The sequence below is a fragment of the Natrix helvetica genome (assembly GCF_964273705.1).
Source record: "Natrix helvetica genome assembly, chromosome: 1".
NCBI classification, from domain to species: domain Eukaryota; kingdom Metazoa; phylum Chordata; class Lepidosauria; order Squamata; family Natricidae; genus Natrix; species Natrix helvetica.
Window position 1 is genome coordinate 301170945 of NC_138548.1, and position 16109 is coordinate 301187053.

Here is a 16109-nt window from a genome sequence, read left to right on the forward strand (position 1 = left end):
TTCTTACGAGAAACAATCATTTTTTTAAAAAATATGGTTTAGAATTTCAAGTGGGTCTATGTGTGTGTACTTTTCTTCAAACACTCTTTTCACCCTTAAGTATTTACAGGATCGTAGATTATTTATGTATTTATTCTCACTCATTCATTTTATAGCCAGTCTTTCAAAGTTGCTAACAATTAACATCCCATAAAGTAGAAACAGTCATAAAATAATCATAACAGGAATTGATGCAATCAACATACAGGTAGGGAACATGATAGCCTTTTTTTTCTTATACATTAACATTGGTGTTTATTAAAAGGCAGAACACTGTGGACTGCAATTCATTTCGTCAGACGCAGAAAAACTTTGCTAGTCTGAAAAAAAATGCTTTATTTATTTTGGCCATCATAGATGCCCTGCACCACTTCCATTTCCCTTCCCCTATGCTGAGCATTGCATAGCACAGGGTTGTCCAAACTTGGCAACTTTAAGACTTGTGGACTTCCACTCCCAGAATTCCCCAACCAGCATGGCTGGCTGGGGAATTCTGGGAGTTGAAGTCCACAAGTCTTAAAGTTCCCAAGTTTGGACACCCCTGGCATAGCATATCAAAATCCACATTTCAAAACTAGACAGGATTAGGAGACAAAGGGAGCCTGCTTTGGGGAAAGTAGGCAGTGTTGTAAAGCCTGAAATGCTTGAAGCATCAGGCATCTGCTTCTCACTCATCCCACCCTCCCCTAAAACCCTCCAAAATTAATTAACCCAACTCCCAGATCACATTCCATTTGACAGCATGGAGGTTCTTTTCATACAAACTTGGTAGCTTTTGATGCAGCTCCCTTATCTTTTCAAGACTGATGCTTGGGGGAGGGAGGGGGTTGACCAGCTGACTGACAATAAGTTGTGAATTCTCTTAGATTAGTGATATCATGCTATTTTACTGTTCTGTCTCTCTCTCTGCAGGAAACAGGACTTCTTAACCTGGTCAATGATACCATTCATCAGCCATTTACCATGCTGTGGCCAACGGATGAAGCCTTTAATTCTCTTCCTGCTGAAATGCAACAATGGCTATATCATAAAGACCACAGGAGCAAACTGTCTGCTTATCTCAAAGGGCACATGGTCCGGGACATAAAGGTAAACCCAAGGTTGAAACAACAGAAGCTTTTCAAACAAGCCCTGTTGGACTTAGCTTGGCAGAAAACACACCCCTCTTTTCATGTCATTTAAACCAGACTAGAAATTGGTTTTGATTTAATGCTTAACCAACATTTTATTTGATAAAATCTGTGAGATCGGACTGTGGGAGGGAAGTTGCTAATTGCCTTAGCTTGCTTATTCATTGGAGAAATGCCAAAGCTGAGGAATTGCAATGAGGAAAATCAAAATAGAGGAAATCTTAGAGCAGGGGTGTCCAAACTTGGGAACTTTAAGACTTGTGGACTTCAACTCCCAGAATTCCCCAGCCAGGCTGGCTGGGAAATTCTGGGAGTTGAAGTCCACAAGTCTTAAAGTTCCCAAGTTTGGACACCCCTGTCTTAGAGCAACTGGTATACAATTGCATTGAAAATGCCTTTTTTAATATAGATTTTTAGATTTAGATAGCTGCCCATCTTAAATAGACAACTATGGGTGTTTTACAATGTTAAAATGAAAATGATTGATCATCATCATTGCTCAGGCATCTGCAGGTGCCAGATCATTCCTTCTTTTAAATAACTTGGGTAATTTAAGATGCACGTTAGTTCTGTAAATTGGAGGGTGTATTTCAAGAGGACACGTGCATATCTGTTAAGCATGACTTCACATATTTTGAAAAATATGGATAGAGGCCATTTGTTAAGGAGCAAACTGTCTATCTCAACATTTTTTTCCTCTAATGTTTAATTTAAAAATAACTTAGAAGAGTAGTCAGGATGCCAAGCAAGTATTAGGATTTCCCTCTTTTTTTAACCAGTTTTTAACCTTTGAGTTGGTACTCAAAGTGGTATGAGATTCTTTCTGCAAATGCTGATTTTCTCGTGGTGCTTCATACGATCATGCCATGGATCCACAAGGAAATTTGCTCTCTGCAAGATCAGTAGCAGAAGTCTTTGGCAGCCTTAAGTGAGACCCATTCCTATTCAACTTTCTTGAACATTTAACTACCTAGCTGATTCACTTCCAGAAACATTTACTGTCAGAAACACAGTTTATAATAACAGAACACAGAGAAGAAAGGCATATGAGGAAACGAGTTTTCATTTTTTAAATTAAAATGAAACCTTCCCCAATTCCTGTCTATTTTGGCCAGCTTGATTCTATGGCAAATCAATCATTATTTCCTCTTCTGTGGTTCTAGGTCTTGGCTTCCAAACTGACAGTATTGTCATCTTTAAGGACTTTGCACGGCTCAACGATTTCATTTAGCTGCAGCAAAACAAATGCTGTAAGTATGCACTCCTTTAAATTGAAGCCACAAGAGGACAAACTCATGTGCAACACTGCCCCTTTCAAAATGTGCAGGTAGTCTTCATTTAGCAACTGCCTTGGGCAGCACTGATTACAATTACAAAGGTGATGAAAAAGTAACAGTCAGTTAGTGTGTGTTCTCCTGTGCCTGACTTTTTCTTTTCTTTTCTTCCAGAGAAAAGAGATTGCTTCAATAAGGCTTTTCTTTGCCTCTTATGCAAACAGCTGGTGCTAGTGCATTCTTTTCAATGTATATTCCCTTTTGGGTGTTTTCTTACTCTCTTGTAACCCCTTCCTCTCCATTTAATGCATATACCAACATTGCTAATTATCCCAACCCTGGGTGAACATTCCAAGCAATGGAAGAATGGGGAACTAGGACTATAAGATGCGTCTAATTCCAGAAATTTCCCCCCTACGTTTTGGCTCATACAATTGTTTGGAGCCATATTCTTCTGGTGCTGTAAAGCAAATGAAAGCTGAACTAAAATCATAAGCATAGTTGTCACATTATTTCAGGATCAAACTCCTAGCTCCAAACTCCTTTCAAAATGTGCAGGTAGTCTTCATTTAGCAACTGCCTTGGGCAGCACTGATTACAATTACAAAGGTGATGAAAAAGTAACAGTCAGTTAGTGTGTGTTCTCCTGTGCCTGACTTTTTCTTTTCTTTTCTTCCAGAGAAAAGAGATTGCTTCAATAAGGCTTTTCTTTGCCTCTTATGCAAACAGCTGGTGCTAGTGCATTCTTTTCAATGTATATTCCCTTTTGGGTGTTTTCTTACTCTCTTGTAACCCCTTCCTCTCCATTTAATGCATATACCAACATTGCTAATTATCCCAACCCTGGGTGAACATTCCAAGCAATGGAAGAATGGGGAACTAGGACTATAAGATGCGTCTAATTCCAGAAATTTCCCCCCTTCGTTTTGGCTCATACAATTGTTTGGAGCCATATTCTTCTGGTGCTGTAAAGCAAATGAAAGCTGAACTAAAATCATAAGCATAGTTGTCACATTATTTCAGGATCAAACTCCTAGCTGTGGGCAAAGTTTGCATGCAATACTGTATTCTAACGACTGTGCCACCACGGCATCAGTTTTGATAATAATGTCTAAACTAGTTTTATAAGTTGGACTAAGGAGTAGGTACAGAATACAGCAGCTGCAAGTATTAAAAATCATGGGCGGTAGCAAATGAAAAAATGCAGAAGAGGCATGGGCTGAGAAAGAGAAGTTAGGAAGAAAAGGAGACGGGTAATCCAAAGGAGTACATTATTTTAGGAGAAGATAGAATAGCAAATGAAAAAATGCAGAAGAGGCATGGGCTGAGAAAAAGAAGTTAGGAACAAAAGGAGACAGGTAATCCAAAGGAGTACATTATTTTAGGAGAAGATAGAACAAGCTAGGAAAATTGAACAAGAAAGAGTATCTGTGAAACAGAGAACAAAGAACATAGAATGTGAATAAACATTACAACAAGTTGAATACAACTTGAAGTGACATATGGGATTGTCTAGGATTTCTGGGAGGGTGCTGACCAGTGGTGGGTTCTGTATCCCGTTGCAACCGGCCCTCCAGAGCACCGTACCGGAACAGTACCCGGTGCTCCCGGCAGGCACCGGTATGCTAGTAGCAGGGCGTACCGGTCGTAACCCACCACTGGTGCTGACTCTTTGAGTCTGTCTTATATAAATACATGGAAAATACAATGCAATGCAATCAGTAGATAGAGTATAGGAACTGACAGGATCTTATATGATTGCTTTTTAAAAAGAACCTGTCTTCTTAGATTTATTGTGTATTGATTTTATACCTTGTTGATAAAGGATTTTTCTTCATAAACTTGAATGCTTCTGATCTGGAGCTAAAAAAGAGTTAACCATGTTTAAGAAGCAACAGGTGATAAGTTTGAATTTTGTATATTAGTCAAAACCAAAAGGCACCAATATTTGTCTTCTGATTTCCTTTTACTGCTTTTTTTGGTTTGCAGGGGGATATTATGGTGGACAATGGCAATGCAAGAATTGTCCAGCGGTATATGGAATTCAATGTAGGCATTGCTTATGGAACTGATCACCTTCTTGAGCCTCCAGATTTGGGATCCCGTTGTGATCAGTTTCAAACGGTTGAGATTTCAGTGAGTACTTGAATTTTAATCATCGATGTTTACTGATTAGATCATTACCATGTTACCCAGAAAATAAGACCTGGGAACACAATTTCAGGGTGATCACCACCCCCAGGCTTTTGTACAGAAGCTGGCAAGCATGCGGGGAATTGACAGTATCTGACAGCAGCTTCAGCCCACCAGTCCCTGGGTCAGCGCATTCTGGGGTTGCACAGAATGGATGGCATGGAGTGGAAGGCAGGTAGTCCCAATGTGCTGTGAAGATGAGCCTCCCGCAGTCACTTGCTGCTCTGGCCCAACACCACTTGGCTCTCCCATGGCCCCTGCATCACATGCGGATTGCCTGCCTCCCCCTTCATCGCTTGCTCTGTCTGCTGCCAGTATCACCACGCGAAGATGAGCCTCCCAGAGCCACCCATCACTCTAACCCAGCAACACTTGGCTTTCCCACGGCCCGCATGGCATGTCCGGATCACATGCCTCTGCTTCCGTCTGCTGCTTGCACAAGTAATCAACTCACCTGTACTGTACGGGCTCCAGCTGCTGCCAAATACTATCAGCTTGCATGAACTCATCACCTCTTTTGCTGGCCATGCTCACTCCCTTCTCTAGGGCTTACTTTTGGGGTAGGCTTATATTAGGTGCATATGGTGTTGTGGCCCAACAGGATCCTTTGCAGCTGCTGAGTGACTCAGATAGTGATGAACCCTGGGAGTCAGCTATGGAGGAGGTGGAGGACCCTGGGCAGGGTTCAGACGCAGAGCAGGGACCGGAGAGGCTGGTTGGCCACCAGGAGGTGCCTGAGGCATAGAGCAGTGGGGAAGATCAGAGGGAGTTTGTCTCTGATGCCTGGCAGAGAAGGGCGGAGAAACGAAGGCAACAGCTGCTCCGGAAACAAGCTCATAAAAGATAATGAAGCTCAGGTGGTTGGGGCGTGTTCAAAAGAACTATCTGTCAACCAAATGTTCCAGGAAATTATGAGAGGTCAAAACGAACTGAGGAAGGAAGTGACAGACCTCAAAAATGAACTCAGAGGGGTACAACATAATACAGCAGAGAATAAACAGAGAATTGTAGTACTTGAGGAAAGCGCAGCTGGGATGGAAGAAAGGGTTAAGGAGGTCCGAAAGGGAAATTTAGAACTGGAAAATTTTATGGCAAAAATAGAATTGGAAAGAATGTCTTTTTTTCTCAGGTTCCAGAACCTACCAGAGACAGAAAATAAAGATCTTAAAGATATTATGATCACAATCTTAGCAGAATATCTTAAGTGAAACAAAGAGCAGATCTGGGGGGATATGGACCTGGTCTATAGAATCAATTTAGCATATGCCAGAATTCATAATGTTCCAAGAGAGGTACACGTTATATTTCTCAGGAGGGCCACGAGAGACGAGGTACTAGGGGTCCAAAGGGAGGGACCTTTAAAATACCAAGACAAAGAAATTACCATTCTAAAGCAAATTCCAAAAAAGATCAGAGAAAAAAGGAGGAAGTACGCTCCCTTATCAAAGAAACTATATAATAGAGGAATTTGGTTCAGATGGTTATTGCCAGAAGGAATGTTGATTTTCTGGGAGGGAAGTCGAGTTAGAATTAAGACAGTGGACGAGGCAGATGCCTTTATTAAAAAACATCTTTCCCTCCCAGAGGACGAAGATAGCAGAGGTGGGGGAAAAAGCAGCAATGTACAAGATATGGAGGGGGGGCACAGCTCCACCCGGGAGCAGAGAGGAGGAAGCAATATTGAAAAGGCTCAGGTCACAAAAATAAAAACATCTGAAATATTATTGCAATTGTTGATATACTAGAAAGTGACAAAGAAAGAGATGATTGAACATGTTGTTGACATAAAGTAAGAATTCTGTTTATGCCATCCTTTACATGTTATTTTTAAAATTGTAAAAGTGTGAGATTGGGGGGGATTTCTACTGCCAACATGGAAGCTACTAAAATTTTCTATGTACCCTATTACCTTTCTCCCATAAATGTTTTTAAAACCAATAAAACTTTCTACAAAAAAAAAGAAGAAGAAGAGTGGCAAACAGCCAAGCCTGTGTCGGCATTTATTGCCAGACAGAGGGGGGGTCAGAACAATATGCTATCTTCATTTGGTTGATTTAATAACATTAAAGCATTCTCTAGATCAGGGTCCCCAACTCTTGATCTGTGGCCCAGTACCATTCCGCGATATGCCAGCAACTGGTCCACACAAACAAGTGAAGCCCCTTCCATGGGATGCAATCAGCATGCAAAACCATGCCCCCTTCAGTCCGTAGAAAAACTTTTCTCCACCGAATTGGTCCTTGGTGCCAAAATGTTGGGTCTGCTGCTCTGGATAAAAATAAGACTATTAGTTAACTTTCTTATACTAATGCTGACAGTGGCAACTAGCAGTTTCTCCGTGCTATTTCCATGTTTGTGGAAATTAGTATAATATAGTCTTCATTGTCATTGTACAAAAATAAATACAACAAAATTGGTATTAATTAATTAAATTAATTATTAATATTAATTACTTTCCAATTATAAGTCGCCTTACAAGGGATATGAGCAACATATAAATGTAATAAGAATAAGAATAGTAATAATAATAATAATATGAAAGTTGTTCTTTAAAAAGTCTTCAAAAATACTTCTGTTTCTGTTAAACTACATTTTTTTAAAAAAAAAATCCTTCTCACCATCATGGCAATTTAATTTCAGGTGAGATGGTATAATCTGTATGTATTCTACTTGTTTTGCAAGTTTCAAATTCTAAAACGTAAAATAAATACATAATAAAAACACCCCAAAGGATCTCAGCATTGGGGTCAGGGCCAAAATGCCAGTTCTGCTAACCAGGATACTGTCCTCCTGATTTTAGTACTCAAAGGGAAGTTTTGTAGCCCAACTCTGTCTGCTAGTAGGTTGCAGCCTTTGTGAGAAAGGAAAATCTAAAAGATGTTCAGACAAAAGTTAACCTGGCTTCTTACATATTTGTCTATTTTTCCTGCTTCCCTATCATGTCTTCCCAGAATGCTCCATGTGGTATTTGCGGCTTTGAGCAATCCTGTCCTTTTGGATCAATAGAAAGGGTAAGCATCCCCAGAGAAATGATGGATTCACAGTTGACAAGATGTGGATAATAAGCAATTCCATAGTGACTTACAAGACATTTTACAATCAAGCGTTTGACAGGCACAACACATGACCCTAATCCCAAGTGAAAGGGTATATACAGTGGATATAGAAAATCTACACACCCCTGTTAAAATGCCCAGTACTGTATTTGACCAGACCAAGATAAGATACATAGAATAACTTTATTGTCACTTTGAATATACGCTAATCGACATATATTAATTTGTATTTCGTTGCATACGGCTCTCAAAGGGTCACTAATTCCAATATACCCTATATAAACATAACTAAATAAATAAATACATAATTATGCATATACCCACATATATTATATGACATAGAGAAGCAACACAGTCTAGTCCAGATGTATACATATACATGGCGAGAAAAATGAATCTTGTGAGTTTACCAGAAGGAAGGCATAGGAAACAAAGCTGTTACAGAATCTGAATCTGGTAGGCCTGCAATAAATACTTTGAAACTTCCTCCCAGAAGGGAGCAACAGACCGTAAATTGGGTGTGTGGGGTCTCTAACAATACTTTGAGCTCTAAGCACATAGCGCTTATAAGCAGTTATTCCCTGAATAACGGGAAGTGAGTGTCAATTCTTTAGAATCTCCCTCCTCCAGGTCTTTGAATGAATGGATGGACACTCTAAATCTTCTATAATCTTCTCGGCTGCTCTTACCACTCTCTGTATGGACCTTCTATCTAAGGCACTGCTGCCATCACTCTCCAGGCCTCAAAAAGATTTAGATTTTTAGTTACTTAACACATAGGAGTAAAAGGAGGAAGTTCCCACATACCTTGCAAGTTGAGCATATAGTTTCATCCTAAGAATCAAATTTCCAAGAAAAGGCAAAAACAGTTGTTGTTTTTCCCATAGGGGGAAATCCAGACTTGCTATTTGGAATTTAACTCTTTTGAGTTTTCAAGGAGGCCCCGTTGGCGGCAATATTCTCAAGTGTCAATCCCTAAAAATCGGTTGAGAAAACATTTCACTAAGGGATGCAAGAAAACATGCCTTACCACCAAGTGGGTACCCCAGTGTTGTGTAAACCACTATGGAAAGAACTGCCACGGTAAGGAATGTTTATTAAAATTCCAGATAAAATAACATGTTTTTTGTTCTGTACTTGGTAATTATAATGATGGTAACAGCAGTTGCTAAAAATACTGCAACAATTTGTTTTACCATCTATGGGGGTGAAATGTCTTTGTTAGGTGTCACCTCTAAGGTTCTGGATCGTCTGACTGAAATATATAAATATTTCTAAAGTTTGTTTGAATTTGATATACATGTTTAGTTTTCTGTGCACTGCTGTTCACCAATATCAGAACATATCCTAATATTCACGCACTTAATTATTTCTTTTGTATCTTCAATGACTTTCACTTTTCCTCCTCCTTGCCAAAAATATCATTTATCTTCTTGCGTATAGTAAATATTCCATTGAATGGTAAGAAACAAAACAACATTTCATGGATTTTCCCATTGTCTTGTAGCAATGCTTAAATGCTGAATTACAACCAATGCTGGACCAAATCGATAAGCAAATCATTTTTCCTGATTTTCATAGAAGTCATTGTGTGTACTGGAGTACCTGTGCATTTTCTATGCCATACAATTCTAAGTGCATCACGGCAGATCCTGCATTGAACTAATCTTGAAAACATGGTTGGGACTTAAATGGGAAACCCCTAAAATGCCAGACATTTAGACTTAAAAAAAAATACCTCCTAAAGAAAACAAAGGAAAACCACTTCATGAAAATACCTTGCTCAATAGTAGTAACTGTGAAAGGGATCTTGGAGTCCTAGTGGACAACCATTTAAATATGAGCCAGCAGTGTGCAGCAGCTGCCAAAAAAGCCAACACAGTTCTAGGCTGCATCAACAGAGGGATAGAATCAAGATCACGTGAAGTGTTAATACCACTTTATAATGCCTTGGTAAGGCCACACTTGGAATACTGCATTCAGTTCTGGTCGCCACGATGTAAAAAAGATGTGGAGACTCTAGAAAGAGTGCAGAGAAGAGCAACAAAGATGATTAGGGGACTGGAGACTAAAACATATGAAGAACGGTTGCAGGAACTGGGTATATCTAGTTTAATAGAAAGAAGGACTAGGGGAGACATAATAATAATAATAATATATTTATTTCTTAGCCGCACCCTCTCCCGAAGGACTCGGGGCGGCGTACAACGAAACATACGAAATAAATATGTAGACGAAACAAACATATAACAAAGACATATACTAAGACATACACAAGGAGGAGGTCGGCTAAAAATAAAAACAATTAAAATACAGTATTAAAACCCCTAGGAATATAATTAAAATACCCAGTTAAAAACCCGTCAGGAGCGATATGGTTAGATCAAAGTTGAGCCAGGCCAGCTGCTTGGAATAGGTGGGTCTTAAGCTTAATACGGAAGGAGCGGAGGTCAGAGGTAATCCTAATATCCGGAGGGAGGTCATTCCACAGGGCTGGGCCCGCTACAGAGAAGGCTCTACTCCTAGGCGCCGCCCCACGACATTGTCTAGTAGACGGCACCTGGAGGAGGCCCTCTCTGTGCGAGCGAATTGGTCGCAGGGATGTATGGGGCAGAATACGATCCAGCAAGTAACTAGGTCCTAAGCCATGGAGCGCTTTAAAGATAGTTATCAAAACCATAATAGCAGTGTTCTCAGGGGTTGCCACAAAGAAGAGGGAGTCAAACTATTTTCCAAGGCACCTGAGGGTAGGACAGAAGCAATGGGTGGAAACCAATCAAGGAGAGAAGCAACTTAGAATTAAGGAGAAACTTCTTAACAATTAGAACAATTAATCAATGGAACAACTTGCCTCCAGAAGTTGTAAATGCTCCTAGATGACTTCATTTATACTTCGTTTCTCAAGTGATATATTTGGTTGAAAAAGATGTGTTGGTTCTGCCTTTTTCAGTGTGTCCTGGAGGACTGGAAGCACCATGCCAAAATCGTGGTACATGTGACGATGGGCATAAAGGTTCGGGACAGTGCAATTGTAGTGCAGCTTTTGTTGGAGTGGCTTGTGAACTCTGTGCTCCAGGGTATTATGGGCCAGAGTGCAAAGGTATGGCAATGTTTTCAGCTTAACAAAAGCTTGTAATTAGCTTTTCTTCACTATTTTTCATGATGGCACCCTTTGCATGTAGGGACACGGTGGCTCAGTGGCTAAGACGCTGAGCTTGTCAATCAGAAAGGTCGGCAGTTCAGCAGTTTGAATCCCAAGCACCATGTAACAGACTGATCTCTCATTACTTGTCCCAGCTTCTGCCAGCCTAGCAGTTTGAAAGAATGTAAAAATGCAAGTAGAAAAATAGGGAACGCCTTGGTGGGAAGGTAACAGTGTTCCATGCGCCTTCAGCATTTAGTCATGCTGGCCACATGACCACGGAGACGTCTTTGGACAGTGCTGGCTCTTTGGCCAGAGAAACAGAGATGAGCACCTCCCCCTAGAGTTGGGAACAACTGGCACATATGTGCGAGGGGACCCTTTACCTTTACTTTGCATTGTCTTTGTAATTCATATATATATATATATATATATATATATATATATATATATATATATATATATATATATATATATATATATATATATATATATATATATATATATATATATATATATATATATATATATATATATATATATATATATATATATATATATATATATATATATATATATATATATATATATATCTTCTGTGTCAGATATCCAGGGGTATTTGAAAATTATAGTAGTGATTTTCCCTCCCCTCTTCCACCCATCTATGTTTAGTGGAGAAAAGGGTGGTTTTTATGAGATATCTGTATGATACTGTCTTGAATGTTCTGGGTGATATAGGTAGAATTCAGTGATGGATTTCAACTCCCGTTCCAACCAGTACAGTTGGAACGGGGCTAGCGGCATCCTCATGAACACGTGTAGCACGTGCGCACATGTGCACAGCACACACATGCATCTTAGCTCTTCTGCGATGCTCCAGCGGCTCCGCAAAGCTTCGTGCAGGTGCTGTATGCACCGTGCATTGAAGCTCAGAAGCCTTTAAACACCGGTAAGAAGCTTGGGCAGGTGAGTGGGCCCTCCAGAGCACCGTACCAGAACAGTATCCGGTGCTCCAGGCTGGCTCCAGTACGCCCGTACCGGGGCGTACCGCCTGCAACCCACCACTGGTAGAATTTGACAACACTGTCCTAATGGGCTGTTGCCTTCTTCATGTGTTACCCTCAATTCTAAACATCATTTTCATTTTTTAAATGAGCCACACACCTAATAATCTTCTTTCCATCACTCTGTGATTTCCTTGTCATTACATTCATCCAAGTGTAGGAAGACAGGGAGATATTACACATTGGCCAAGAGGTGGATTTACAATAAAAGATAAAACACTCAAACATCCATTGGTGACCTAGTAAATTACTGCTTATGAGGACATCAGTTAGATGTTTTATCTCTTGGTTAAAAAAAAAAAGAGGAGGAATGATCAGGTAAAAAAGGAGCTTGGGACAGCACCATACACCACACCACTGTGTACTCCTTTTCTTAGTTCAAATCTGTGATTGTTGCTTCCTTTTCATTGCAGAGTGCAATTGTTCAGAAAATGGGATATGCAATGAAGGGCTCCTTGGAGATGGCTTCTGCTTCTGCTCTGTGGGATGGACAGGAGACCACTGCGAAACCAAACTAGGTAAAGCAAATCTCAGGGCTGGCACACTGCAAAGTACCACTCCACAGAGCAGCATTTCCCAACCTTGGTGACTTTCAAGTATACGGATTTCAACTCCCAGAATTCATTTCGATGGCCCTGCTGGCTGTGGAATCCTGGGATTTGAAGTCCACACATCTGGAACTGGCCATGATTGGAAAACACTGCCCTAGACCAGTGGCGTCAAATTCTGGGTCCAGGGACCAGATCTGGCCTGTGGAGTGCTTAAATCTGCCCTGCGGTGCCTCGGCCGGTCCCAGGCTGACCAGGTGCTGATCCACAACCTGGTGATGGCTGTTTTCGCTGGCAGAGTGCTGCAGGAAGCCATCACAGCTGAAAACGAAGCACAGGAGGGGTGCGGGTGGCCCTCCTGAGCTCTGTTTTCATTGGCAGAGCACTGCAGGAGGCCATTGCAGCCAAAAACAGAGTGCCCCTCCTGAGTTCCATTTTCACTGGCAGAGTGCTAGCAAAACAAACTTACTTGCCCTCCACTGCCTAGGACTCTGGAGAGCCTGAGCCGCCATCCAGGGATCCTCCATGTGGACTGAGATGGACCGTGAGGCTGTTCTGGAGAATAAGGATTTGGCACTCTCCCTGGTCTCGCCTAAGGTCACCACAGGCATCCCCGACAGAAGTGACATTGAGCTGGCCATGCCCATTCTGGCCACACCTATCCCAGCCGCCGCCCCCCCCCCCCCCAAGGTCAACCCTGATGATATGGCCTTCAATGAAATTGAATTTGACACCCCTACCCTCGAGGAAGGCCCAGTAGATTTTATCAAATGCCTTCATTTCTCAAAAAGGTAGCAATGCTTTTTTCTTTCTTTTTTTGCCATCATTCCACTGATTCCTTTGTTTATGGATTTTATAAGCTTGTATGGAATTTCAAGCATGTATAACATCTTGGAAAGCACTAGAGAAGGGGAGGGAGAAAAAACAATTCAACACATCGTCCGTAGTGCTTTAGCCTTTTTTGATTGAAGGAATTGCTTTTTCTTTTTTGTACAAAACGTGATGTTGAATTTTAAAATGTCACCTTCAGCATGCAGGCTAATATATTTTTGAAATCACAGGATTTTGGGAGTTCCTATATGTATTGAAAGAACCCTGTTCTTTCCCTTAATCCCGTTGACTCAGAACTCAATTCAGGAACTTTTATCCTGTTTAAATTCTCATCTAGTTTTACTCTAAAGTTAAGCAAAGAAAATGACCTTGGTTCCCCAACATTGGTAACACGGCTTTTTTTTTAAATGATCAAAAAGGTTTAAACAATCAACAAAGTCAGATTAGCAAATACTTACAAAGGAATGTGAGACCTGAGTGATAAGCCATAAACATCATGAAATTTGGCAGCACTGATGAAAATGTCCCTAAGTAACCTTTTCCATCTTGTCCGAGGCAAAAAGCCATTCACTGTAAAATTAGCTTAACAGAGTTTTAAAGAGCAAAGAAATATCCCAGCAAAGGAAAAAAAAATACATGAGTCTTGCCCATTTCTGTCGTTGCATGAGTTTTTTTTCTTTGTGTCCCAACAGCCCTTGGCCACCACTGTACTTGATTCTTTTAAATAATAAAAATAGCAATGATGATTCCCATCACCACAATCCCAAACACAGAGATTACTTGCTACCAGCTTTCTTAAGGTATTGGCACCAGACTGAGGCTCACCTATTTTATAAACTTCTATTTGCAGTTGACTTTGATAGCAGTTCAGCCAGACTTTGCAGGGATGGCATGGATGGCAATGAACAAGACTGGGCAGAATGCATGTTAAAATATCTTTTGTGCTCCTCATTACTTTGATCCCAAAGATATAAACTTCCTGAATCTTCCTCTTCCTCTTCCCTCCCTCCCTCCCTCCCTCCCTCCCTCCCTCCCTCCCTCCCTCTCTCTCTCTCTCTCTCTCTCTCTCTCATACAGATAGTCCTCACTTAACTATGGTAATTGGCATATCAACTCCATCACTAAGTAATGCAATTATCAGGCACAATATCACTTATGGCAGTAGCTGTAGCAGTCCCAGTGGCCATTGTTAGGCAAATCCCACAAGGTTACTGTATCCCACAGTCACAAGATTGATCTTTGTCCCCACCTGCTGGCTTCCTCGATGACTTGGTTTGCCAGAAGCCAGCAGCAGAGGTTGCAAATGGAGAATGTGTGACCACAGGACACTGTGAAGTCATAGCTGTGAGCCAGTTGATGAGCACATGAATTGCAACTATGTGATTGCAGGGCTGCTGCAGCAGCCACAGCTACAAAGACCTGTTGTAAATCCCCTTCATTCAGCACTCTTGTAACTTTAAGTAATCATTTAATGATTGTTGTGGTCCACCAGAGGCCTGTGGAGCTGGCAGCAGAGTTGGACAGTGAGGAGGTTGGAGAGGAACATGGGCTAGTCCTGGAGTCTGAGGAAGGCTCAGATGAGGGCTCTGCGTCGGAGGTAGAGAGGGGGTCAGGGCCATCTGGGAGTTATGTGCTGCCTCCGGAGCCTCCAGAATCAGACATCTGTCAGGCAGAGGAATAGGGGTAGCCTGTTCCCAGTGTGCGCATGCGAAGAGCTGCCAGAAGGCAAGAACATTAAGACAAGAGGGGCAACTTGGGAGCAAGGCTTGGAGCTGATTGTCCCTCTCATAAGACATAAAGGAGGAGGAAAGGTGGTGCATGAGCCTTTGCAGAAAGCAACTTTGTTCGTTCTGGTCGGTTTAAAGTCTTTAGCTCTGTTTTGACTTTAGGCTCCGTGTGGCCTTGCAAAGCTAATTACCAATTAAGTCTTTGGCAACGTTTCAAAGGAGATAAAGGTGGGTGCTTATCAGCCTTATTGCAAAGATTTTGGCAGACCTCTGTCAGATTCTTTACAAACTATTTGTGAATGAACATAATTCACAGCTGTTTAAATAAAAAAGAGGGTTTTTGGGATGAAGTGTGTGCTTTTTACTGTCTCAGGAAGCCTAGGTCAGAACCAGGGGTGGATTCCTGAACCGATTAGTATTGGTTTCATCAATGAAACAGCAGTGAAAAGCGCAAGAGCTGATTTGGTGAATAAGGTTAATTGGGTGAATGCTGCTCAACTGTTTCATTGAAGGCATTTTAATGTATATTCATTCATAACTGAATTTTTCTTGCCAGAAAATGTGTAGGGCAGCAAGACTCCCTTTTTCAAAGTGTGTAAAAGATTTTTCTTCAATGAGGACTTTCCATTATAAAATCTAGCTGTTAGGGTTCCAAGTAATAGGTCCATTGCAAGCAAGAACTCCAAGGTAGATTCCTCAAAGAGTAGCTTTATTGGAAATATCAAATTGGAACATATCTGGGAGGCTCCTTGGTTTTCACCTAATTAAGAGTAAAAGTTCCCCCCCCCCTCAACCCAAACAATCAGTCACATGGCCCAATCAAGGCATCATCTGAAGGTCTGGTGACATCACTCCACCTTCTTCCAGCCAAGTGTAAGAACATCCTTGGTTCCCAGAGGAAAGCATTTTTATTTTGACTACAACACCTCAGCTATCTCTAATCCCCCTTCCCTATCTTTCGCTCCAACGTGGCAACACAGAAGTTTCAAGATGGCTTCGGACAGGTCAGTTTCAAGGTTGACATTAGCAGAATTAGTAGATGCATTAATGAATAACGTTAATCAAGCTATGTGCCTAATTCTGAAGCGAATGTATTGATTGGTTT

General features: G+C 41.2%; 1 protein-coding gene across 1 annotated transcript in view; it reads left to right on the top strand.

The window, feature by feature from the left end:
• STAB1 (stabilin 1) overlaps positions 1-16109 on the top strand; it is a 122749-nt gene that overhangs the window by 90140 nt on the left and 16500 nt on the right. The window contains exons 51-57 of the mRNA XM_081948824.1: positions 952-1128; positions 2333-2419; positions 4433-4579; positions 7588-7647; positions 8580-8775; positions 10643-10792; positions 12312-12416. Of these exons, the coding sequence (XP_081804950.1) occupies positions 952-1128; positions 2333-2419; positions 4433-4579; positions 7588-7647; positions 8580-8775; positions 10643-10792; positions 12312-12416 (922 nt within the window). The remainder of the gene's footprint in view (positions 1-951; positions 1129-2332; positions 2420-4432; positions 4580-7587; positions 7648-8579; positions 8776-10642; positions 10793-12311; positions 12417-16109) is intronic.